The sequence below is a fragment of the Helianthus annuus genome, chromosome 4 (assembly GCF_002127325.2).
Source record: "Helianthus annuus cultivar XRQ/B chromosome 4, HanXRQr2.0-SUNRISE, whole genome shotgun sequence".
NCBI lineage: Eukaryota > Viridiplantae > Streptophyta > Magnoliopsida > Asterales > Asteraceae > Helianthus > Helianthus annuus.
In genome coordinates, this window is record NC_035436.2 from 45,800,064 (window position 1) to 45,826,791 (window position 26,728).

At 39.7% G+C, this 26,728-nt stretch overlaps 1 protein-coding gene and 1 long non-coding RNA gene across 3 annotated transcripts; one reads left to right on the forward strand and one right to left on the reverse strand.

Moving 5' to 3' along the window:
• Positions 1 to 13,538: 13,538 nt before the first annotated feature.
• On the reverse strand, positions 13,539 to 17,311 carry LOC110936251 (NAC domain containing protein 50). 2 transcript variants are annotated; one of them, XM_022178592.2, is made up of 5 exons: positions 17,182 to 17,311; positions 15,206 to 15,375; positions 14,901 to 15,115; positions 14,411 to 14,822; positions 13,539 to 14,023 (listed from the first exon to the last, which is right to left on the reverse strand). In XM_022178592.2, the coding sequence occupies exons 2-5, from the start codon at positions 15,360 to 15,362 to the stop codon at positions 13,818 to 13,820; spliced, it is 990 nt and encodes a 329-aa protein (XP_022034284.1). In that variant the 5' UTR covers positions 15,363 to 15,375; positions 17,182 to 17,311; the 3' UTR covers positions 13,539 to 13,817. The 2 variants fall into 2 exon arrangements, with proteins under 2 accessions (XP_022034284.1, XP_022034281.1); XM_022178589.2 differs by having other exon boundaries at positions 13,539 to 14,026.
• A 7,763-nt stretch (positions 17,312 to 25,074) lies between these two features.
• On the forward strand, positions 25,075 to 26,357 carry LOC110934581. Its single transcript, XR_002588453.2, has 2 exons — positions 25,075 to 25,211; positions 26,146 to 26,357. It is a non-coding gene; the product is annotated as an uncharacterized LOC110934581 (long non-coding RNA).
• The last annotated feature ends 371 nt before the right edge of the window (positions 26,358 to 26,728 follow it).

The window sequence follows — 26,728 nt, forward strand, 5'->3', positions numbered from 1 at the left end:
CAAGAGTCCACGTACCATTCTTATGAAGCGCGTCCAACTCCTCGGACATAGCATGACGCCATTCAGCATACTTGTTAGCAATGGTAAAATTGGTTGGTTCAACAGGCTTGGATGAAGTAGTGGCCGCATAGGCAGCCGGGTTATAACGGTAAGGTTGTTTAGGGTTCGGTCGAAGATTAGAAGGCCGAGGCCTGGGCATTCGGGCCGTAGATGGGTTAGGACCAGTAGGGTGTTGGGCCGTGGGTGTTTGGGTCAAAGGAGTAGGATCAGCAGTGTTTTGGGCCGTGGGTATTGAGGCCGAAATAGTATTTTGGCCCGTTGGTGGTTGGGCCAAAGCTGGCGAATTTGGTGGAGGTGGTGAGTGTGACAACTCGTATTTTGAACCCGACCTAGTATAACTCGCTTGAACTTTATGTGAATATTGGAACTGATTGTGTGAACTTGAATGTTATGTGATTATGATTTTTGTGACATTGTGCATCGGATATAAACGGACCAAAACTCCAACCCATTTGCCTACACAACCCATTCGGTCCATGTGGTTGGACTCGAGACCTTGGGGACGGCCCAAGTAGGGGTCGGCCCACCCTTCTTAAACATGTAAACACTATGGGGGGTTTTTGTTCTCTCATTGTTACAACAACACAAACACACACAAACCCTAAAGAACTCTCTCTCTCTCTCTCTCGGCTACTTGGAACCCGGCGACACACCCACACCCTACAACCAAGGATCATTCTTGTCTCTTCTCTAATTCGGTTAGTAATTGATATGTCTATTGTTGGTTTGAATATTGTTGAGGAATCGGCTGTTATATGAATGTTCTTGTGAGTATTGTTGCATGACAGTATGTTTGATTATGATGTTAACTGTTAATGTTCATGAATCGGCCATGTTTGTATGTTTGTACCTAATCGGATATGATGCTTGTTAACCGGCTGTGATGTTATGATTTGGGAACATGATTTAGGTTGCTTGATAGTCTATGAAATCGATTGTCACATGATCCGATCCACTGTTCTTGATGATAATGGTATGAACATGCATGAATCTTGATTAAAAACTGTTGTTTGATCCGTATGAATGCTATTGAAAAACTGTTAATTGATCATGATTGAACTGCCAAATTTGTGCATAATCTGTTACGGAATTTAGAAGCTACAAATCAGGAAGTCAGTTACACCGGGTTGCGACAAGAGGTTGCGAGTCGGGAACGCCTAGTCTCGACTCGAGACCTCACACCGACACACAGCAGCACAACTCGAAACCGTGGTTGCGAGTCCAGTTGCGACTCGAAACCGACACAAAACAGCATGAACCGAAACCACGGTTGCGAGTCAGGTTGCGACTCGAAACCGGACCATGACAAGCCGGAACCACAGTTGCGAGTCCCGTTGCGACTCGAGACCTTCCTTCGTTGCGACTCGAAATCTCGACTCGAGACCATGTAACCGTGCACGCTGATATTGGGCCTGCACACTATCACGAGCCCAACTGATTGGGCTGAACACTTGGACTACGCTTGTTATGTAACTGTTTACGATGATACCTATATGATGATGAATACTTGTACAACCTGTTACAATACGTGTAGAACCTACGTGCAATACTTGAATACGAATCTGATTGGTATGATAACTTTGGTAGGACGTGGTTGATCGCTTTTTAACTTAATTGAACTGTGTGTATCATACCGAGCAATCCCAGGTGAGTTCATTGCATTTTCTCAAGCATGCGTCCCGGTGGTTTGGGACAACGGGTAAACATTTGGAAGGGAAATGTGGGGTAAACAACTGAAACATAGAAACAATCACTTACCGGATTGCCTGTAAGGCAATGGGGTAATTAGTTGATAGCGCTATTAGGTTTGGCACCCTCACACCGGGCCGTAAGGACGGGCGTGAACTAATTACTGGGACAACTTGTAACGCGGATATAAGACCTCCTACAGCTTGTCAAGGTTGTTTGATACCTTGACTTTGACCAATGCCTGTAAGGCATTGGGGTTAGGCATTCCCATCATTGACGCTGCATACGGTACAACAAACGAATTAACAACGATATCAGAAACAAACAACGAGTTGATTTAACTAATATCTGGTAACTTCACACGTAAGCAACACCTTGAACTCACCAGCGTAGTCTGACACACTTGTTTGCATGCTTGTAGGTCGTTAACTTTGGAACATGGACTTGCTATCTGGGCGTGCTGGAGTGGTCATAGATCGAAGCTGCTGGATTATTTATAATTGAAACATTGGTTTTAAGCTTATTTTGAAACAATCACTAAACGACTTATCATATGCTTCCGCTACTTAACTCTTGGAAATTAACATTGTGTTGGACATTTAATCTTGACGATTAATGACATGTTTTATTTAAATATTTACTATTGGTTCAATGTGATTGGTGGCTCAGACTCTGATGTGTAACACGCCTCGCGGGGTTTCCGCAGGTGGTATTTTGGGGGTGTTACAGTTTGGTATCAGAGCCACTGGTTATAGTGAACTAGGTTTTAAAACGTTTTGTAAAACCAGACTATAACCGAACTACTTCGACAATCGATCATGACACTCAGCACCAGATTGCAAGGTTCGCTTCTCTCTCACTTTATACATTACTTGCTTAGCAGTCACACATCCACAACGTATATGAACTGAAACATTAAACACCATAGTGACTTGATAGTGTGACACTACTCTTCGACTCATGTGAACCATAGAACTGTGATATCAGCTGTTGTGTTATTTGAACGGGGGAAACTTCGAGCGCAAGCTAAGAGGCTCTGAGATGAACATGCAAATCGCCTTATTATTATGGGTGCACACTTAATAATAACGCGGGGTGCATGCAAGTCCCAGTGAGGCTTATCGAGCGTGAGGAGGGTTCTGCCTTACTATGTGTGAACTTAGTAGTACGTGAATATCAGTATGATACTTGACTCTTATCTCGTTTCGATCTCTAAATCGGTTTATTCCCCACTATAGAAACATGAGTGGACGAGGACACGGACGTGGCAACATCAACATGACACAGGCTGAGTTGACTGACCTAATCAATACCCGCGTGGCTGAGGCCCTAGCAGCCTATCAAGCTGGTACGGAATGTACCAAGTACTCTTTACTCTTATACCACGTACACGTCTTTTCATTCCTGTAATGTGTTTCCTCCCGTTATTTAGGTCAACAAGCGCAACCTCAACCTAACCAGCCTGCGTGTACATTCAAAATGTTTATGGACTGCAAGCCACAGACCTTCACCGGGACTGAAGGGGCTGTGGGACTCCTAAGATGGTTCGAAAAAGCAGAGTCCGTGTTTGCTATCTGTAACTGTCCCGCTGGGGACAGAGTGAAATATGCTGCGGTTACCTTGGCTGATGGTGCCCTAACATGGTGGAACGCCCAAGTGCAGTTGTTGGGCATTGAGGCAGCGAATGCCACAACTTGGGAAGATTTTAAAGAACTGATCAGGGAGGAGTACTGTCCTCGGGACGAGGTCCAGAAGTTGGAAAACGAATACTACGACTTGAAGATGGTTGGATCTGAAGTCGAAGCGTATGTGAAGCGATCGTATGAACTGGCCGACATGTGCCCGAACTTGTCTCGGCCTATGTCTCGGAGGATTGAGTTGTTCATCAAAGGGTTGCCTCCGCGTGTGAAGAGCTTGGTCACTGCAGCCCATCTCAATGATTTAACACAGATTGTTCGTCTGACTCATAAGATTGTGGACCAAGAGGTCGAGAGCGACTCGTTACCTCCTCGCATCTCAGCCACTGCTGCTGCTACACCCACTGCCACTGCGTCCGCTAATGATAACAAGCGGAAGTGGAGTGATTATGACAAGACATCCAGTGTTGGCCAGACTCAGAAAAGGCCAGACAACAGCAACCGCAACATCAGCCAGTCGTCTTCTGTCAATCAAGGCCAGGGAAGTGGTCAAAGTCAGGGCTCGTATGCAGGGAAGAAACCACAGTGTAATAAGTGTGGCTACCATCATTTCGGGCCATGTAGTCGCACATGTCGCAGGTGTGGTAAAGTGGGCCATGAGGCCAAGGATTGTAGGGCTTCACAGCCCAAACACCAGCAGCAACAGAACCAGCACAATCAGAGACAACAGGGATAACCACCACAGCAGAACCAGGGTTTCAGGAAGGGGTGCTTTCAGTGTGGCGATGAGGGCCACTTTAAACGGGATTGTCCTCAGTTAAACCAGAACGCCAACGACAACAACAACCGCCCGAATAACAACAATGCTGGAAACAACAACAACAACGGCAACAACGGGGGTAATGGTGCTCGGGGCAGAGTGTTTCAGCTTGGAGCAGGGGATGCCAGGAATGACGGCAACGTTGTAACTGGTACGTTTCCTGTTAATGATCGTATTGCTTCTGTATTATTTGATTCGGGTGCCGATTAGAGTTACGTGTCCCTAGAGTTTAGTCAACGATTAGGGATAACCCCAACACCTTTAGAGGTTAAACAAGTAGTAGAACTAGCAGATGGTAAGACGATAGAAGCCTCAAATGTCCTTTTTGGATGCAAACTAGATCTCGTGGGTCAGGTGTTTGATATTGACCTCCTTCCCGTTACGCTCGGTAGTTTCGATATAGTGGTAGGCATGGATTGGTTGTCCAAGCACCAAGCCGAAATTTTGTGTAAAGAGAAGATCGTGCGTATCCCTCTCCCTGACGGGGAGTCACTGTTAGTTCAAGGACATCGTAGTAGGACGATGGTTGGGATTATCACGGCCATGCGTGCACAACAGTATCTACAAAAGGGGTATCCTGCACTGTTAGCATTAGTTACCAACGCTCAGTCTGAAGAGAGTAAGATCGAGGATCTACCAGTGGTGCGAGAATTCGCTGATGTGTTCCCAGAGGAGCTACCAGGGTTACCTCCTCACCGTCAAGTAGAATTTCAGATTGATCTTGCACCGGGAGCGGCTCCAATTGCTCGAGCTCCTTACCGGTTAGCACCAGGAGAGTTACAGGAACTGTCTAATCAACTGCAGGAGTTGTTGGACAGGGGCTTTATTCGACCCAGTTCTTCGCCTTGGGGAGCCCCAGTTTTGTTCGTAAAGAAGAAGGACGGGTCATTCCGTATGTGTATCGACTATCGAGAGCTCAACAAGGTGACCATTAAGAACCGCTATCCGTTACCACGTATCGACGACTTGTTCGACCAGTTGCAAGGGTCGAGTTTCTATTCAAAGATCGACTTACGGTCGGGTTATCACCAGGTAAGGGTTAGGGAAGAGGATGTTCCCAAGACAGCCTTTCGAACGCGCTACGGACACTATGAGTTTTTGGTCATGCCGTTTGGATTGACCAATGCACCAGCAGTTTTCATGGATCTCATGAACCGCGTATGCAAGCCATATCTCGACGAGTTTGTTATAGTGTTTATTGACGACATCTTAGTCTATTCCAAGAACAAGGAAGATCACGAGCGTCACCTACGTCTCATCTTGGAACTCTTGAGAAGGGAACAGCTGTATGCGAAGTTTTCTAAGTGCGACTTTTGGATTCGGGAAGTGCATTTCCTTGGGCACGTTGTTAACGAGAAAGGGATACATGTGGACCCTGCGAAGGTGGACGCAGTTAAGAATTGGGCGGCACCAAAGACTCCGTCTGAGGTGCGTCAATTTCTTGGTCTTGCGGGATACTATCGAAGGTTTATTAAAGACTTCTCGAAAATCGCGCAACCTCTCACCTCACTGACACAGAAGAACACGGCGTACTCGTGGGGAACAAAGCAGGAAGAGGCCTTTCAGTTGTTAAAACAGAAACTTTGCAGTGCACCGATTCTGTCGCTACCAGAGGGAACCGAAGATTTTGTGGTTTATTGTGATGCTTCGATTCAGGGTCTCGGTTGCGTGTTGATGCAACGCGAGAAGGTAATAGCTTATGCTTCTCGTCAGCTGAAGGTACACGAGAAGAACTACACGACACACGACTTGGAGCTAGGAGCGGTGGTATTTGCGTTGAAGATTTGGAGGCACTATCTGTACGGTACCAAATGCACCATCTACACCGACCATAGGAGTCTCCAGCACATCTTCGACCAGAAAGAGTTGAATATGCGACAACGACGATGGGTGGAGTTATTGAACGATTATGAATGTGCCATCAAGTATCATCCGGGCAAGGCGAACGTTGTAGCTGACGCCCTCAGCAGAAAGGATAGTGCACCCAGGCGGGTACGAGCATTACAACTAACGATTCAGTCCAACCTCCCTTCCCAGATACGAGATGCTCAGTTAGAGGCATTGAAACCAGAGAACGTTCGAGCTGAAGCTTTACGTGGCTCGAGACAACGACTAGAACAGAAGGGAGACGGTGCTTACTATGTAACCGGACGCATTTGGGTTCCACTCTTTGGCAACTTACGGGAACTTGTAATGGAAGAGGCACACAAATCACGTTACTCTGTACATCCTGGATCAGATAAGATGTACCACGACTTAAAAACTACTTACTGGTGGCCCAGCATGAAGGCTCATATAGCAACCTACGTCAGCAAATGTTTGACTTGTGCTAAAGTCAAAGCAGAACATCAAAAGCCCTCAGGTCTACTGCAGCAACCAGAGATACCCACATGGAAGTGGGAACAGATCGCTATGGATTTCGTGACAGGACTACCAAGAACTCAGGCTGGGAATGACACTATTTGGGTGATTGTTGATCGCCTCACGAAATCAGCACACTTCCTAGCAATCAAGGAGACAGACAAGTTTTCTCAGCTGGCAGCAGTGTATCTTAAGGAAGTGGTTTCTAGGCATGGAGTGCCAACTTCTATCATCTCAGATCGTGATCCGCGTTTCACTTCAGAGTTATGGCAGTCTATGCATAAATCGTTTGGTTCCCAACTCGACATGAGTACCGCTTATCACCCGCAGACGGATGGTCAAAGCGAGCGCACCATCCAAACACTCGAAGATATGCTTCGGGCATGCGTACTCGACTTTGGAAAAGGATGGGAGAAGCACCTACCGTTGATAGAATTCTCCTACAACAACAGCTACCATTCAAGTATTAAGGCAGCTCCGTTCGAAGCACTGTACGGACGGAAATGTCGTTCACCTCTCTGTTGGCATGAGGTCGGGGATAGTCAGATCACAGGCCCTGAGTTTATTCTTGAGGCATCGGAAAGCATTGTACAGATCAGAAACCGTATGGCCGCAGCTCGCGATCGTCAGAAAAGCTACGCTGACAAGCGTAGTAAACCGCTGGAATTCGAAGTTAATGACCGCGTTATGTTAAAGGTTTCACCCTGGAAAGGTGTGGTACGTTTTGGGAAACGCGGGAAACTAAACCCTCGTTATGTAGGACCATTCAAAATTTTAGAACGGATTGGAAAGGTGGCCTACAGGTTGGAATTACCTGCTGAGTTGGGTAATGTCCATGATGTATTTCACGTATCGCAGCTAAAGAAGTGTTTGGTTGAGGAAACACTAGTAGTACCATTTCAAGAGCTGAAGATAGACGACAAATTGCAGTTTGTCGAAGAACCAATTGAGATTATGGATCGGGAAGTTAAAGTTCGTAAACACAGCCGTATACCGATTGTGAGAGTTCGTTGGAACTCAAGACGTGGTCCAGAGTTCACATGGGAACGCGAGGACCAGATGAAACTTAAGTATCCACATTTGTTCCCCACAGATCAGGCAGAACCTAGTGAACCTAGTGTTGAGGCAACTAGCGAATTTCGGGACGAAATTCCCATTCAAGTTGGGGAGGATGTGACACCCCAGGAAAACCAGCAAACGATGTAACCTACCTAGCTTTAACTTGTATAGCTTACGTTAGTGAGTGCGTACCAAATTTCGGGACGAAATTTCCTTTTAGTTGGGGATACTGTGACAACTCGTATTTTGAACCCGACCTAGTATAACTCGCTTGAACTTTATGTGAATATTGGAACTGATTGTGTGAACTTGAATGTTATGTGATTATGATTTTTGTGACATTGTGCATCGGATATAAACGGACCAAAACTCCAACCCATTTGCCTACACAACCCATTCGGTCCATGTGGTTGGACTCGAGACCTTGGGGACGGCCCAAGTAGGGGTCGGCCCACCCTTCTTAAACATGTAAACACTATGGGGGGTTTTTGTTCTCTCATTGTTACAACAACACAAACACACACAAACCCTAAAGAACTCTCTCTCTCTCTCTCGGCTACTTGGAACCCGGCGACACACCCACACCCTACAACCAAGGATCATTCTTGTCTCTTCTCTAATTCGGTTAGTAATTGATATGTCTATTGTTGGTTTGAATATTGTTGAGGAATCGGCTGTTATATGAATGTTCTTGTGAGTATTGTTGCATGACAGTATGTTTGATTATGATGTTAACTGTTAATGTTCATGAATCGGCCATGTTTGTATGTTTGTACCTAATCGGATATGATGCTTGTTAACCGGCTGTGATGTTATGATTTGGGAACATGATTTAGGTTGCTTGATAGTCTATGAAATCGATTGTCACATGATCCGATCCACTGTTCTTGATGATAATGGTATGAACATGCATGAATCTTGATTAAAAACTGTTGTTTGATCCGTATGAATGCTATTGAAAAACTGTTAATTGATCATGATTGAACTGCCAAATTTGTGCATAATCTGTTACGGAATTTAGAAGCTACAAATCAGGAAGTCAGTTACACCGGGTTGCGACAAGAGGTTGCGAGTCGGGAACGCCTAGTCTCGACTCGAGACCTCACACCGACACACAGCAGCACAACTCGAAACCGTGGTTGCGAGTCCAGTTGCGACTCGAAACCGACACAAAACAGCATGAACCGAAACCACGGTTGCGAGTCAGGTTGCGACTCGAAACCGGACCATGACAAGCCGGAACCACAGTTGCGAGTCCCGTTGCGACTCGAGACCTTCCTTCGTTGCGACTCGAAATCTCGACTCGAGACCATGTAACCGTGCACGCTGATATTGGGCCTGCACACTATCACGAGCCCAACTGATTGGGCTGAACACTTGGACTACGCTTGTTATGTAACTGTTTACGATGATACCTATATGATGATGAATACTTGTACAACCTGTTACAATACGTGTAGAACCTACGTGCAATACTTGAATACGAATCTGATTGGTATGATAACTTTGGTAGGACGTGGTTGATCGCTTTTTAACTTAATTGAACTGTGTGTATCATACCGAGCAATCCCAGGTGAGTTCATTGCATTTTCTCAAGCATGCGTCCCGGTGGTTTGGGACAACGGGTAAACATTTGGAAGGGAAATGTGGGGTAAACAACTGAAACATAGAAACAATCACTTACCGGATTGCCTGTAAGGCAATGGGGTAATTAGTTGATAGCGCTATTAGGTTTGGCACCCTCACACCGGGCCGTAAGGACGGGCGTGAACTAATTACTGGGACAACTTGTAACGCGGATATAAGACCTCCTACAGCTTGTCAAGGTTGTTTGATACCTTGACTTTGACCAATGCCTGTAAGGCATTGGGGTTAGGCATTCCCATCATTGACGCTGCATACGGTACAACAAACGAATTAACAACGATATCAGAAACAAACAACGAGTTGATTTAACTAATATCTGGTAACTTCACACGTAAGCAACACCTTGAACTCACCAGCGTAGTCTGACACACTTGTTTGCATGCTTGTAGGTCGTTAACTTTGGAACATGGAATTGCTATCTGGGCGTGCTGGAGTGGTCATAGATCGAAGCTGCTGGATTATTTATAATTGAAACATTGGTTTTAAGCTTATTTTGAAACAATCACTAAACGACTTATCATATGCTTCCGCTACTTAACTCTTGGAAATTAACATTGTGTTGGACATTTAATCTTGACGATTAATGACATGTTTTATTTAAATATTTACTATTGGTTCAATGTGATTGGTGGCTCAGACTCTGATGTGTAACACGCCTCGCGGGGTTTCCGCAGGTGGTATTTTGGGGGTGTTACAGTGAGTGAATGGGGTGGGCCGATGGCTGTTGGTGGGTAGATGAGGAAGGAGATGATAAGTGTGTAGAGTTAGGCTCAGGTGGGAAGCCGGGTGGGGGGTTGGGAAAAATTGAGATGTATGGAGAAGTGGGTGTAGGTAACGGGTTGGGGTTTGGTGAAGGTTGATAAGGAAAGACATGTTCATTGAATCGGACATGTCGGGCAATATAGATGCGTTTAGTGGAAGGATCAAAGCACCGATAGCCATGGTGAGAAAGGCTATAGCCAAGAAATACACAGGGAGTGGAACGAAATTCTATTTTGTGACGATGTAGGGGCGAAGGTAAGGAAAGCATTGAGAGCCAAAGACTCGCAGAAATGAGTAATCAGGTTTGCAATGAAAGACAAGTTCAAAGGGAGACTTGTTGGATGAGACACGCGAAGGAAGCCGATTGATTAAGTAAACGACAGTCTCAAAAGCAAAATGCAAGAAACGCTGAGGAAGGCTTGATTGAGCCAATAAGGAAAGACCCGTTTCAACAACGTGCCGATGTCGACGTTCAACAAAGCCGTTTTGCTCACTGGTGTGAGGACAAGAACGTCGATGAATGATGCCAAGGTCGCGACAAAGGTTGCTGAGGGAGCGAAATTCACCCCCCCCCCCCCCATCAGATTGAATAAATTTTAATTTGGTGTTGAATTGACGTTCGGTCATGGTGATGAAATTTGTTAAGATTGCATAAACGTCAAATTTTTGTGTTAAGGGATAAATCCACATATATCGAGTACAATGATCAACACATAATAAGAAATAACGGTGACCATCAAAGGACGGTGACGGTGACGGACCCCAAACATCACAATAAATAAGATCCAAAATATTATGACTGCGAAAATTATAATCAGGTAAATGCAATTTGGATGAATTTCCCATTTGACAAGAAGAACATAAATTATTTAATAATTTGTCTGAAACAGGTAAAGAACAATGAGAAACAACTGAACGAAAAACTTGAGCATGGGGATGTCCTAAACGTTGATGCCAAATACTTGAAGAAGCTTTGACAGCAGTGAAAGCAACCTTGGGCAAATACTTGAGTTGTGGAAGGCGGATAAAGTACAAACCCTGTTCACTGGGGCCCGTGAGGAGGGTAGTGCGTGTAGACTCGTCCTTCACAACAAAATAAGCAGAGTGAAATTCAAAATAAACATCATTGTCAAGACAAAATTTTTTACCAGATAAAAGATTATGTTTAAGGGCAGGAACATGAAGAATGTCGGAAAGGTTTAAGGTTTTGTTTGAGGAATAGATTTTGGACGACCCAATATGAAAAATGGGTAGAGTGTTAGCATTGCCAACAAGTAAGGAATCATTACCATGATATGCCTCAGAGTTGTCCAAGCTTGATAAGTCTGGAGTTCCATGATAGTTTGCACCAGTGTCAGGCTTCCAAGTGCTTCCAGAAGATGAAGCAGCATCCGCGAAGGCTGCAAAATTGGCCTGGGTGGGGGCCGATTCTGCTGAATAGGCTGACTTGGGCATTGAGATGGCAAGTGACCGATTCCGCATCGGTTGCGATGACCGTATAAGGTCTTCTGAGTGGAAGCCCATGAAAATTGTCATGTACCACCATCGTCTCTAGACCGTGGAGTGAATGAACCACGTGAGTTACCTCGATAATGACCACGAGAACTCCGACCACCACGGTTTGTATGGAAGGAATGAGATCCAAAATAAGCCTGGGGACGTGGTGACGAAGTGGAATTCAGCTGGTAACCCAATTGAGAAGCCATCAGTTGGATGTTTCGAAGTTGTTGTTGCAATTGTTCAAGAGGTTCGGTTGGGTAGGCACAGGATTGGTGGCAGCCGAAAGCGGCTGTGGAGATGGGGAATTCGTTGCAAGGAGAGCCTGTGGGTTAGTGTTCATCAGTTTGGTGACCACAAAATCATGATCACATAACAAAGCATAGATTTCGTGAAAAGAGACAGGTGGTTGACGAACCAACAGGTTTGTCTTTAAGCCATTGTATTCTTCTCGTAGCCCTGCAAGAGTTAACATTACGAGATCTTTGTCTTTTACCGGTTCTCCGATATTGGCAAGAGCGGTTGCATATTCTTGTGCCCTGCAGAGGTAATCAATAGGTTTTTCGTCGCCCTTCATAGTAATGCGTAGAAGCTGAGTTTTGAGAGTAAATTCGTGAGAAGCAGTGACTGGCACATAAGCCCATTCCAGAGATAACCAGACTTCTCTAGATGTTTTCCCTTGAATGTGTTGGTACGAATCTTCAGACACACGGTGGAAATAATCAGCGTGCGGATGTGAGCATCGTTTGAAAGCCAGGGCTTATAGCTGGGGTTATCGGTTGTTGCACCTTCAACAGTAACTTTTTGTTCTGGACATGGAATCGTTCCATCAACATAGTCGAAGAGACTATGCGAGGTTAAGAAGGATTCAATCATAGATCTCCAATAGCCATAATTAGTGGGCTTGAGAGTGAAAGCGAATTTGTGAGAATTATGGGTAGTCTTTTCTTGGTTTGAGAATACAAGTATTGCTGCCATTGAATCAGATCATTGGCCAGAAGTTGCGTCGGCAGGGGCTGTTAGGCGGCAGAAGCTGGTTGACGGCAGTAGGGTTTTAGGGCAGAAGCTGGTTACGGCAGAAATTTTTGGAGCTGATTTGGCTCTGATACCAAATCAGTTTATGAAAAAGTAATCGGTATTATTGAATTATAATAGAAGATTACAACCAAGTATATAGAGAACCTAAATATACTTAGATACCCTATACAATATATAAAACATCAATAATAAACTTAACATAGCCGACATAGTCTAATAACACATTATACACATGCATACATATTCATAAATACATATTATATGACGAAAACACATTTACTTGACTGTTTGAAGGTGTCTCCTGAGGCTCTATCCTTGGATCAACTATTAAACAGGTCTCTCTCCGGTCCACACCCTGAAATACTAGATATAGTATCCACCTGACATGCTAGATACAGGAAAAACTCGAGCCCTCAGAAAATGCCAAAAACTCGAGCCCTTAGAAAATGCCGCAATGACTAATTTTTTTTCTTAGATTTGTAATTAAGATGTCCACTTAAATGTATATTTATTAAGTTCTACATCAATTTTGATTTTCTCCATTTTGATCTACTCTAACTATGGTGTTTCAACCCAAAGCACAACATAAAAGATCATCGTGGACCATATATACTGGACTAAAAGCACTTGGACCTTCATTTCATTTGTCTGCTATTCATATTTTTGTTAAATTTTCTATTAACAATGTATCTAACGTAATTGTTTTCTCGTAGTTTAACCCTTAACAAGTAAAAAGAAAAAGTTTTATATTGTGATCCTCCATTAAAACTTTCTTGTTATTCACCATTTACACGGAATTGATAAGAATTAAAAAAATAGTGAACAAACTAGATTGGACAAACGTAATCAAAGTAACATTAGACGACATAAACACAACTTATTGTCAAAAGATACATCAAAGTAAATATGTAAATATTTTATTATACAATATCGAGTACAAAACATGTTTTAAACAAGACGAGTAAATATGAAATCACAACTGAACAAGTGTTATACATACCCATTGACACTATCCACATGTTATCTTACAACACAATTATATTATACAATATCGAGTACAAAACATGTTTTAAACAAGACGAGTAAATATGAAATCACCATTGTACTGGTGCTACACATACCATTACACTATTCACGTGTTATCTTACAACACAAATTACCACTGGTATAAAGAAAACTCACCTCATTTAGCAACCCTCATGGTTTCTTCTATCTCAAGAAACATTTCTTGTTATGCAAGCAACTACTTAGAATGCCAAGAAGCATAAATACTTCATAATTTTACGCCTTTTGGTCCTCCTAACATGCTCATTGTTTCCCTCTTTGGATGTGTTTTCACAAATACTTGAAGATGATGTCATTTTAACGCCATTTGAAGTGCTTGCGGTCCTCTTTTCTGCTTTGGAGGTCTTTTCAGACGAAGGTTTGCACTCTTTGTTGTTTCGTGGATACGCTACTGATAAAAATCACAATAAGCACACAATAGACCTATTGAGAGAACAAGTTCTATAATGGTAGCAATTTCAGCCTAATTACTAGTTAATGGGTCGATTTTGGGTTTCTAAAAATGGGATCGTTCAAATATAATAAAAATAACTAAAAAAAATCGAGTCAAATAATAATCACTCAAAGTCTTATTAATCCATCTTACATCCTAAACACAGTTTTATTGGAAAAATTTGCATATTGTTGTAAGGATATTACTTTTGTAATCATAAAACTAACTCGTTAACTAAAGATGACGCGGTTCAACCGAGCCCATTTGACCCATTACTCAATTTACCGTCTTGCCACCTCTAGTTTTCACTCAAGGAGTCCACAAGATGAGAAAAAACAGTACCTGAAGTAGCAGTGTGTAACACCACTTCTTTTGACTTTACAGGTGCAGAAGGATTTAATTTGCCACTTGAATCATTCATTTCTTGATCTATCAAATCATCCTGCAGTTCTTGCAAGAGAGCTATTGGGTCAACGTATTCTTCTGAAGTCATCGTCAAACCACTTGAATCGGATGAACTTGAAGAACGCGATCCCCGATCGACCAGATCGTTCAACTCAAAATAGTCTCCCGTCAAAATACAATCCCGTTCGGATGAGTTTTCAAGAAAATGACCCGGAGATTCCGGGTCACTGGCCGAAACTGCTTTTGGCCCGAAGTTTACGGAGATTTTGACGTTAATATCAGCAGTGCAGTGCCCAGAGGGTGGTCTATTTTCATCAGCCAAAAACACTCTGCATAATGCTCTAAGATCCTGCATATTATCCAAACAAATCAGTTACAACTCTTAAATCCAAAACAATGCAATAAGAAAAACAGATATCACGTATACCATCGGATCATTGTCATACTTGTTGGTTATTCTATATTCTTGCATCACCCACTCAGTCTTTCGTCCATGTGGGGCCCGCCCCTCGTGAAACTGAAGAGTAGTTCTTAAACCAAGGATGACAGCGTTAGAAAATATCTCACAAGCCGCCTCGGTTTCCTGCCAGAATCCACACTCTGCATCCGTTTTTACCCCGGAGCACAAGTACCATAAACCAGCTGCAAGTTACATTTGAAACAAGATAAAGAAAGTAGCACCGATATTGATTATGTATATTTAATAAGAATAGGGAAAGTAGTGATGCTAACCAGGTAGATCTGAGGGTTTATGTTGGTATGGATTTACGTCTGAAGTTACATTTAAGGGTAGAGGTTCCCCGCTTTTGAAGTTGAATAAGGACATACAGATTGTCTCATCCGTCCAATATTCATTTTCGGCTGCAAGTGGAACGCATGATGGACACATTGCAGCCTATCCCCTAAGATTAACAAAATCTTGGTTCAAAATATGTTACTACATAAAAAAATACGGAAGGTTTTAACTAGATTAGATCTTGGTATAAAAAAGCGCGATGCACTCTGAGACGTTTTGGTCTCAAAAGCATAGGTGCACAGGTCGCGTAGGTGACCTGCATATCTCACATTTACACATAAACCTTTCAATATTTCAGAATCCCTCAGGTTGTTTTTACATAAGAACCTCCTACGGACCATAATTTTGACAAAATTTGACCAAGATCTATATCAGACACGCCTTTTAAAATATAGATTAGATATGGAGGTAGTTGAAGGAGAATATTGTTCATAATAAATAAGTACTTCTAAGATGAAGATTAGATATGGAGGTAGTTGAAGGAGAATATTGCTCATAATAAATAAGTAGAATACGAGAAATGGACAATCATACAATCAAAACTTGTCTAGATATATATTAGACAAAATTGTATAAATTACCTTTTATGTTATACCTAAACTGCACTTCATACCTTTTACTATGAAATTGGCAAAATCAAACCTTTAACTTGATATTTTGTTACGGTATCAACCTTTTATACAAACTCTGTTACATTTCTTAGTTAAGTCACCTCACATACAGAATAAGATAAAATAAATTAAATCAGAAGACAAAAGAAGAAGAATCGTTGAGAGGTTGGTTTTAACACAATAACACGGTTCTTTTAAAACAGATTTTGCACCTATACCGCCTATGCAATAGTTTTACCGCAGGAGATGATCTCCCTTTTTCACTAAATTTTTCTACAATAGATACTTACAAAACTAATTATCCATGAAGCTAGAACACTAAATAATAATTAAAAAAAACAAAATAAACCATACAAGAATATAGATCATGAAGAAAATGAATCCATGAGAAAAAAGCAGTTATAATTAACTTGAACACAAGTAGGTGACAATGATAACCAAGTCAAAAAGCTGGTTTCAGCATTGACTTTCATGGTCAAACTCACGGATCAATCATCAACATTCAACAGATGATGATCAACTGTCCAATTATATGCATTAAATTACAATCATCCACATACCTAAAAGTAAAAAACATCATTTCAAATCTATTCTCCACTTCAATCACCATCAGGAAATTCAATCAAACAATAATCTAATCATCAATTTGATATCACAGTCACTCGATCCAACAAAATCCACACACATCAAGCCAATATCACGATCGTAAACACACATGTGTAATGAACTAATGATACGCGATCAATAAACATCAAATTTCGTTAAAATTTTACACTATTAACTTATCACAGTCGAATTCAATCAATCAAAAGCATATCAAAACCAAATAATCGCTAAAATCAAGCTAAAATCAGATTATAAACACAAATCCGTAACGATATGCGATCTACAAACATCAAATTTCGTTAAAATTTTACACTATTAACTTATCACAGTCGAATTCAATCAATCAAAAGCATATCAAAACCAAATAATCGCTAAAATCAAGCTAAAATCAGATTATAAACACAAATCCGTAACGATATGCGATCTACAAACATCAAATTTCGTTAAAATTTTACACGATGAACGTATATCAGCAATCGAATACTCGAATTCAATCGAAAGAGAAACTAAATCTGCAAGCATCAAGCCAAAATCATAATCGTAAACACACGTTCACAACAATACATGATCTATAAACATCAAATTTCGTGAATATTTAACATGATGAACGTATATCAGCAGTATAATTCAAACAAAAAGTATATAAACACCAAATCATGTAAAAGAATATTCTGTATAAGATTAAAATAATATACCTGTAGCTGCTGCTGCACAGTACAAGAGGTGTAGAGGAAGAGCGGAAACGAAAGATGTTTCCCGCGCAATCTACACTCATTAGTTCACCGTTAACTGTGTGTTTTGTGTTTGGTTTGGGTTTTGGAGAATGAGGAAAAATTGCGATCAAACAGGGGGTATTTATAGGAGGAATTAACCATGGTTAGTGATGTAAACTGGAATGGTTTAGAATTTTGATCGTAGGTGAGTTATCTTTTGACGGCGTCATTCAATTTAACGGGGACGTTTCAAAACAATGGGCACGGGACATTCACGACAATATAAAATATAATTAGAGTAAATTACGATTTTGACCCCGTGGTTATATCACTTTTAGTCTTTTAGTCTAAAATTATTTTTTTAATCTCTGAGCCCCCAACGTTTTTTTCTAACCCTTTTGGCTTCTGACACTAACCCCATCCATTAAATGTTAAGGTAGAAAAAAAGACGTTAAGGGCCAAAAAAGTTAGAAAAAAAGACGTTGGGGACGCAAATGTTTAAAAAAATTAGGTTAAAAGGGTAAAAGTGATATAACCACAGGAGTCAAAATCGTAATTTACTCAATATAATATAACATAATTACCACTATAGTTTTTGTAGCACGAGACTTATCAAGATTTAATCTTGTTTTTCTTTTTTAATAGAAAATGCCTAGACACTCGGGATTACTCTGACAGATGAATCACCCTTTCGCCTGAAGAACATAATATGATAACCAGGTCTACCCTCATTTAACCTGGAAAACCTTGTGACTCAACCTATAAAAAAATTTGTCTGAGACATGACTCTGAACTATCACCTCCCATTTGAAAAATCATGGACCTACCATTTACCACTTAACGAGAAGGCTCGGTGGTATTTAATCTTGTTTTTAAATTTCATTATTGCAAACAAAATGAAAAAAAAAAACACATTTGTTATTTACGTATTTCAAGTATGGAATTTTTTTTTCATAATTCACTTGCTACTTTGCGAGTTTGTCAGCCTTTGATGAACAGTTGTAAGAAACGTCGTAGGATCAAGTAATGTCAATTAGGAGCAAGACAATGAGGACGTTTGTAACGCGGGGTGAAGGATGGTCATAGACATCATCGTAGGACAATCAAAATAATTTAATAAAATTTGCTTATTTTACGCAGCTTGTGGAATTCTCTCGTGGTGTACCAGAAATTTCGTATACACACAAATCGGTATGATATTAGTAGTCAGTACTATAAAAATACCGGAAAATACCTAGACTGACTTACATCGATTGACTAAAACACTAATTGCAATATGATACGGTACTCGATATGGTTTAGGATTAAAAAAATATTTATTTTAAACGCAACTCCGTATTTAACAAAATATATATGAAATGTTGACAAAAATAAACGTAACAGTGTATCTTAAACTTAATACTGATAATGTTTGATATGTTGGTTAATCATATAATGCTAGTTTCTTTAATCCTCTGAATTTTGCATGAGCGATTATATGAATTTAATGGGGACCACTTATAGGGACTTTGTGTTGCAACTTGTAACTTATCCAATCAAGACACGTGTAGACATGGAGATTACATATACCTTTCGGTCCAAGTTTGGCATTTGGAAGCATCTGGAAAGTGGAAACCTGATCTATCAGGTGTTTAATAGATATTCCAACAAATTTTATAAAAGATTCACTATCTATGAAAGTATATTTTACATATACACCCACACATGTATGTATCTATATGTCTTTACGGAAAAGAACACGCATATTTATAAGAAGAGACCACTTGAAAACTCATTTTTAATGAAAAAAGTATATATAGGATATGGTTATTGTAAAAAGGGTGTGTTTTGTGAGAAGTGTAGGAAGGAAATTACATCCTTTGAATTCAAAAATAATTAATTTTCTGTATTAAGGGTATAAATATAAATTTAACATTTTTAAATTCAAAAATCCACATGCAATGCACATGCAAGTTTCCCCCGTCTTTTTTAAGCGTCAATAACTTTTTATACGTAACTTTTTTTTCAAAAAAAAAAATTACACCATAATAACGAGTGTTTTTTATCTTTAATATGAGTATCATATTGGTTTACTTATATAGAGAAAAAAACTTTACGTTTCGATCGTATGTTTTAGTCCATGGTGTTTTGTCTATGTTGTTTTAATTGTATATGTTGTTTTAATTGTATAGTGATTCAAGGCGTTGTGTTTTACAGTAAAACACCATGAACGTATATAAGACACCATAACATTGCAAATACCATTTACATTTAATCTTGTTTTATATGGTGCTTTATTTACAAGACACCATAATCTGTTTTGAATTCCTAAAATAAAACACCATAGAAAATAAGACTGAAACATTAAATGTAAATGATATTTGCAATGTTATGGTTTCTTATATACGTTCATGGTGTTTTACTGTAAAACACAACGCCTTGAATCACTATACAATTAAAATAGCATAGAGAAAACACCATGGACTAAAACATCCGATTGAAATGTAATTTTTTTCTCTATATACGTATAGCAATATGGTGCTTATATTAAAGATAAAAAACAATATTGAATTATGTAACTATTTAATTAACAAGTAATTATGTGATTGCAGATTATATTGGTCGTGTTGACGACAACCACTTGCAACCAACATAAAAAAACAAAGCTATTAAGGAAGGTTGCCATGAGAGATGAACAGTAAGTATTACTGCACAATGTAAGTAGTCAAAAGTCTTGGATACCTTCTAATTAAATAACTTTCTGATTGCATGGAAAACAAGTTAAAATAACATTGTGGCCAAACATGATACATCTCATTGGAGACAATGTAGTGCCCGGAGATATAGTGGCAATCACTAGGACACAAGTCTCATATTACTACAGTATGTAAATATGGGTAAAAAGTATCATGAATACTAACATATACAAGTATCGTTTCTGATTAAGCAATTCTATTTCTTAGACCTAATGCAGTTGGAGTCAACACATCTTACAGCAGTTGTTGTTAACCCAGAATTCGCCCACATTGCTGAAAGAGTAAACAAGTAAGTCTTGTATGTCGTTAATAATTCTATTCCGAGTAATCTTTATTTATGTGTTTCAAAATATGTCAGGTAACCTTGCTCCTTAATTCCAAGTTATTATACTTTATAGAATTGAAATACATGCTAGGTACAGGTGTTTTGCATTAAACCCTATACACTTTCTGCATTCAATGGCAAATTAAAATGAATTCATTGCATGTGATTAATATTTTTCTTGTCATAAACAGGCTTAAACAACTCCCAAATAACCTGCCAGCAGACACTTCCAATCCTGTTGTGAAACTCCACCAGCGAGGCTCGCCTCAGCACCTAGAACTTCAGGTACGTTTGAAAAAAACTCAACTGTTTCAGATAATTCATTTGAAAAAGACCTTTTACCATGTTGGGTCTGTTTTCTTTCAGATCAAGTTAAGGCAAATAAAAATATTTTTGGTTTTTCTTACATATATCATATCCGATTTGATTTCGTTCCTCTGGCTTTTTGAAGATTATACTTGACAATACACTTTACATGTAAAACACCAGCTGAAAGTCATGTTGTATTTCGCCAATATAAACTCATTTGCAATATTGTTTCCTGTACACTAACACTTTGGACACTCTATCAATAAGAAATTAAACGCTTCTGATGTGAAGCATGGATGGAAAAGATTGAAATAAACAGAGGCTGGTATTATGTCAAATGTTCTAAATGTGGCAAAAAAACTCTACTCGGAGGAAGACGGGTCATTTAACTTTGTTTGCAAAGATGAAGATGATGTCGTTACCATATTCGCGTGAGTCTCTATACTAGAAAAACAAGAAAACTTATATTATGTATTGTAATCTAAATCAAACTACTTTGCTAATACAGATATGGTGCAAATGCTTTAATTACTCAACAAAACCGACTGAGGTTACGTTCTTTAATGAAGGCATGATTGCTTTCCTTAACATCAGCTGTGAAGAGCTGATTAGGAAATATGATTGCACCGACCCAAAGATACTCCCACCTCAGATGGAATCAATCATTGGTGAAGCAAGGATGACGCACATCTCTCGCAGGAGTAAAAACCAGCTGGTTGTCACCAATGTCATAGACGTCGCTAATGTAGGTGAGGTGATGTGCGTGAAGTGTGTTATATTTTTAGATGTATATTTTAAGCCCTTTTTACACTTTTTAGTCAAGTTTTAAATTTATAGACACGATATTCACTAACACTAAACACATATATGGGCAAGTGCACCCATCGTGGACGTAGTATAGTGTTGGTAAGATACCGAGGTCGTCCAAGGACACAACAGCTTTTAGTACCGGTTTATCCTCAACGTCTAATCAAATCAAAATGTTAGAAAAAGGTTTTAAAACTAGAAAAATAAAACTAACTAAAATGCTGAAAATAAAATAAAAAGAAAAACAGATAGACAAGATGAATCACTTGGATCCGACTTGTGTGTAGTGTAACCTTTGATTATTTTCGCACTTTTGCACTTATTTAAGAGATTATCTTAGTTATTGTAGTAGGCCCCTCTTTTGAAGGCGACGTTACCCTCAACCCAGTAGTTTGAGTCAGCAAGGATACAATCCTAAAGGGTCGGATTATTGAAAGATAATTAATTAAGTTATTAATGCATAATGTGGTAGGCCCCTCTTTTGAAGGCGACGTTACCCTCAGCTAAGTTGTCTGAGTCAGCAGGGATACAGTCCTAAGTAGCTGGGTTAAAGTTTTAATAGTAGTTTAACTTATGAGGGGATCAAAAAGTTTGGACCCCCGCCATCCAATACCTTTGGGTATTGAAGGAGGTCCTACTAAATTTGATCCAGGTCCTTTGCAGGATCTATACACTGAACAATGGCAAGACTCTTACCAAACCGTTCCCTTAACCCCCGACCAGGTAGTCAACATACCTCCATATAGACCGTGGAGATATGAATGTTGAAAATCTTTTATTTTATATAGACAGTAAAATAATGCCAAGACACCATGGACAAACGACAAGGAAGAATCACCTTCAACATAAGAAACTAGTAATTAAAGTCATTAATACAAAACCAATTAAAAAGTGCAAAAGATTAAAAATAAAAAGTATTACACTAAACACTTGTCTTCACCAAGTGATGTAAGAGGCTTAGGCAAACATGGCCTTTGATTGTCAAGAACTCTTACGATCAATCTTGGATCCCGAGACAACTCACACACTCTACGATAGACAATGGATGATGGTGGTGAATGATGGTGTTATGGTGGTGGTGGGTGGTGGGTGAAGTGTGAGAGAGGTGGTGTGCCAAGGGATGAGTTGCAAGAGCTCCAAACACTCCTATTTATAGGCTGAACAGAAGCTCGGGCACGGCCCCGTGTCCGCTGGGCACGGCCCCGTGTCCATCCGCGTCTCTCTCTTCATTAATTGCAATTCGCAATTGCAATAAATGCGTCTGCAGGGAGTTGACCACGCCCCCGTGTCCGCTGGTCACGGCCCCGTGGTGGGCAACAGAAGCTTCTATGGCTTTGTCTTTTCTGCTGTCCTTTGGGCACGGCCCCGTGCTCACTGAGCACGGGGCGTGTTCAGTCTTCAGTCTTCTGTCTTCTTTGTTTTGCTTGGGGAGATGCTGTCGGGAGGTCGGGCATGCCACTTTTGTTCCTTTTCTTGTATTTATGTTAGATTTAGCTGTCTTTTTGCTTCTTTTGTTACTTTGAGCTCATTTAATCCTGAAAATACAAAAGGAAGACAAAAGCACACTTTTTCCAACATTAGTACTAAAAAATGGTTAGTTTTATGCCACAATTGATGTAATTTATATGTTGCATTTTGTGCACATCATGAGGCACAATCTTTAAGTGATCAGCACTGCATGTTAGCATTACCACCAACCACCCCTAACCCAAAAATCAACCTAGCAAAAAGGACTCAGCCTGATTCGCCAGGTATATGACCGTACAAAATGTTCGCCAATTATGCGTAGCTTAACACATCATCACCATATAAAATGGCTAACTAACTTATCGTATTTATCTTTTCTTATTTACCTGCTCAAGACTCTAGCTAGCCTGCGAAGAGAGGGCGCGATGCATAATACGATAGAACACCCCTTCTGGAAATGTCGAAGAAGACATGGCAGCAACAACACACCAGAATATAACTTTTGGGTCGAGTTATTCAACTAACAGGCTTACCACCTGACAAACTTTTGTATATAACTTAGCTACGTAGCATACCTATCGGATAAACTTTTGTATAACATAGCTACGTAGGTTGCATGATGTGGATGGTAGAAAAAACCATATGTTTTCGGTTGCACATAATATATATATATATATATATATATAGGGTAAGGATAGTGTAAAAAGGGCCTAAAGTGTGAGAAGTGTATTATAACACTATATATAATACTATATAACACCATATAAACACCGTATAACAATATGTAACACCATATAATACCATATAACACTATGTAACACTATATATCATTATATAACAAATATAACATCATACATCTATCATAGACATGCTATCAGACAACCTATAGTGTTATATTTGTTATATAATGATATATAGTGTTACATAGTGTTATATGGTATTATATATAGTGTTATAATACACTTCTCACACTTTGAGCACTTTTTACATGATCCTCTACCTATATATATATATATATATATATATAGTGTAAGTATCTATGGAAAACTCATTTAATGTAGAAAACTTAGGAAACCTGAATTGTGTGGTCAAGATTGATCCACATCATTTCTTTAAACACATGTTTAAAGGGCAAATTAGTCATTTGTTCAAGCCATCATTTCACTCTCTCCCCCATCCCATCAAGTCATTTATTACCCATCATTTCATTCTCCCTTTTTCTTCTTTCTTCTTCTTTTAGAATTCAAAATATATCATTCTATCTCTTTCTTCTTCTTCTGTAAATTCACCATCATCATCATCATTCATTCTCTCTCTCTCTCTCCATGTTTCAAAATAAACACCAAGAACACACACAAGTGTGTGTGAGAGAGTTCAGGAGGTAGAGAGAGAGATTTAAGAGAGAGAAGAAGACGACGATGGACGACGGACAAGCCGTCGTCTACAGCGGTGGAGGTTCTCCGACGAACCGTCGGTGCCGACGACGGTGTTACAGGTAACCGGAGTGGGGATTCTGATTACATGCCTTCGTCTACAGCGATGGAGGTTCTCCGACGAACCGTCGGTGCCGACGACGGTGTTACAGGCAACCGGAGTGGGGATTCTGATTTTAGCTCAGTTCAGATTCGAGTCAGCCGCAGATCGGGACTCGGTTCAGGTTTCCAGTTAGTGATCCAGTCCAAGTATGGTTCAGTCTTTTTGGATTCTCTTGTTTTATTTTGGTTTGGATTCTCTGGTTTTATACTCGGTTAGGTGTCATTTGGTTTGGATTCTTTGGTTTTTTTCAGTCTTTTTTAATTTGTGATTATTGTTTGTTTAGGACTGTTCAAATGTTATTTTTTCTCTGTTTAAGCGGTTTGGTTTGGTAATGTTGTTAGATTTAGTATTGAGATTGTGTTTTTAGTGTCGGATTAGCTGAATGTGGGCATTTTTTGTTAAAATGTGAAGGCGTAGGGTGGAAAGGTGTGTGCAGAAAAATGCAACGTCCCGAGTGCATCAGAGAGTGTGATTGTGTAGTTTCGGTGCAGAATACAGTTTCAGGTAACACTTTGTAGTGAGGGCGTTGCTTGACGAAAAGAAGATAGTTGTTGACGATTGTGTAGTTTCGGTGCAGAATACAGTTTCAGGTAACATGTGTTACCTATCTCGTACCTGTTTGTTGTGTTAAATAACTCCGGAAATATTACTTGTGTTATTATGTATTTACTATGGCTGTTGTATTTGCAAGAGTGAGGAGAATGACCAGGTCCGTGACGGGTAGGCTGGCTAATAAGCGAAAGCAGAACGATAAAGAAACAGAACGATAACGAAAGAAGGTAGATGGAGAAACCGATGAAGAATGGGAACAAGAAGTCGATGAAGGGCAAGTGGTGGGTACCTTTGATGTTGTACAGAAGTTACCCTCCAGTGTAACACATGTTACAAACATGTGTTACATATGTTCAACCTCTTTGTTACAAAAAATCGGGGCTGCACATATGTAACACGTGTTACAACAGGTTTTTACCTACTTGCACGTCTCTATTACAAATGGATGAAAACAGTTTTTTTAAAACATCCATGGTGTAACACTTGTTTATTTGAAAGTTCTTAAAACAACCGTTGTAACACGTGTTACATCTTTTTACTCAGCTGTGCATTTTCCTTTTTATAATCCCATCCTCAACGTAAAGATACATCCAATGTAACACGTGTTACAAAAGAAAATTACCTACTTACACATCTCTATTACGTTGATTTAAACAGTTATTTAAAAACATCCACTTTGCAACACTTGTTTATTTGAAAGTTCTTAAAACAACCGTTGTAACACGTGTTACAACTTTTTTAGTGTTGTGCATTTTCCTTTTATAATCCCATCTTCAGCTTGAAGATACATCCAATGCAACACGTGTTAGGTTTTTTACGTGTTACAAAAGGTTTTTACTTAATGTAATAGTAAGTTTAAATGTTAAAACGTTTTTTTAAGATTGGTTGTTAAATGTTAAAATGTATAAACTTCATAATTTATTCGGAATATCTCGTTTATTTTACAAATAAAAAGTCATGTTTTTTTGGTGGGATAATTAGCTACATATGTAGTAAACGTTACCCAAGTTACTTGTAGTTACCCCAACCCTTTTTTGGACACAAAGGGGGGTTGCACATATGTAACACATGTTTGTAACATGTGTTACACTAGAGAGGTAACACATCTATAGCCACGTTACACATGTTACATAGGAGATTAATAAGTTTTAACTATAGAAACTAATATTGATGTACTTATTTTGTTCACATGTGAAAAAATGTTTTGTGTTCAAGATGAAGATGGTTATCAAGAAGCGAAGCCCGCCGAAGGATTACAACGCATCATCAGGTTTTCGTGGTGACGATGGTGTGTTTTTTGGTTGGCTGCTATGTGTTGTGAAGATGGATGTTGTTGTGAAGACCATTTTTTAGAAGCATTACAACTATTGATATAAAATTCATTTTTATTTTCATTTTCATTGTTAGTATGCCCATTTTTGGATGAATACGGATGTTGATGTGACGGCAATTTTTTTTTGGGATGCAACAACTATATGTAACATGTGTAACCTTGACGTTGTAACACATGTAACACCTATATGTAACATGTGTAAGATGGCTATACATGTGTTACATTTGTTGCCCCATAGTGTAACATATGTTACATATGTCAGTCCCTTTGGTGTCAATTTAAACTTAGTAAAATTACATATGTAACAACATTACGTCATCCAAAATGTCATATCAATGAACAAACAAGTAATATATGTAACTATAAGTATATGAGACTAGCGTAACGAATTAAAGGGACAAACGATACACTTCATGTTACATATGTACCTAGAGTTGTTATTAACAATGTTATTAGTAGATAAAA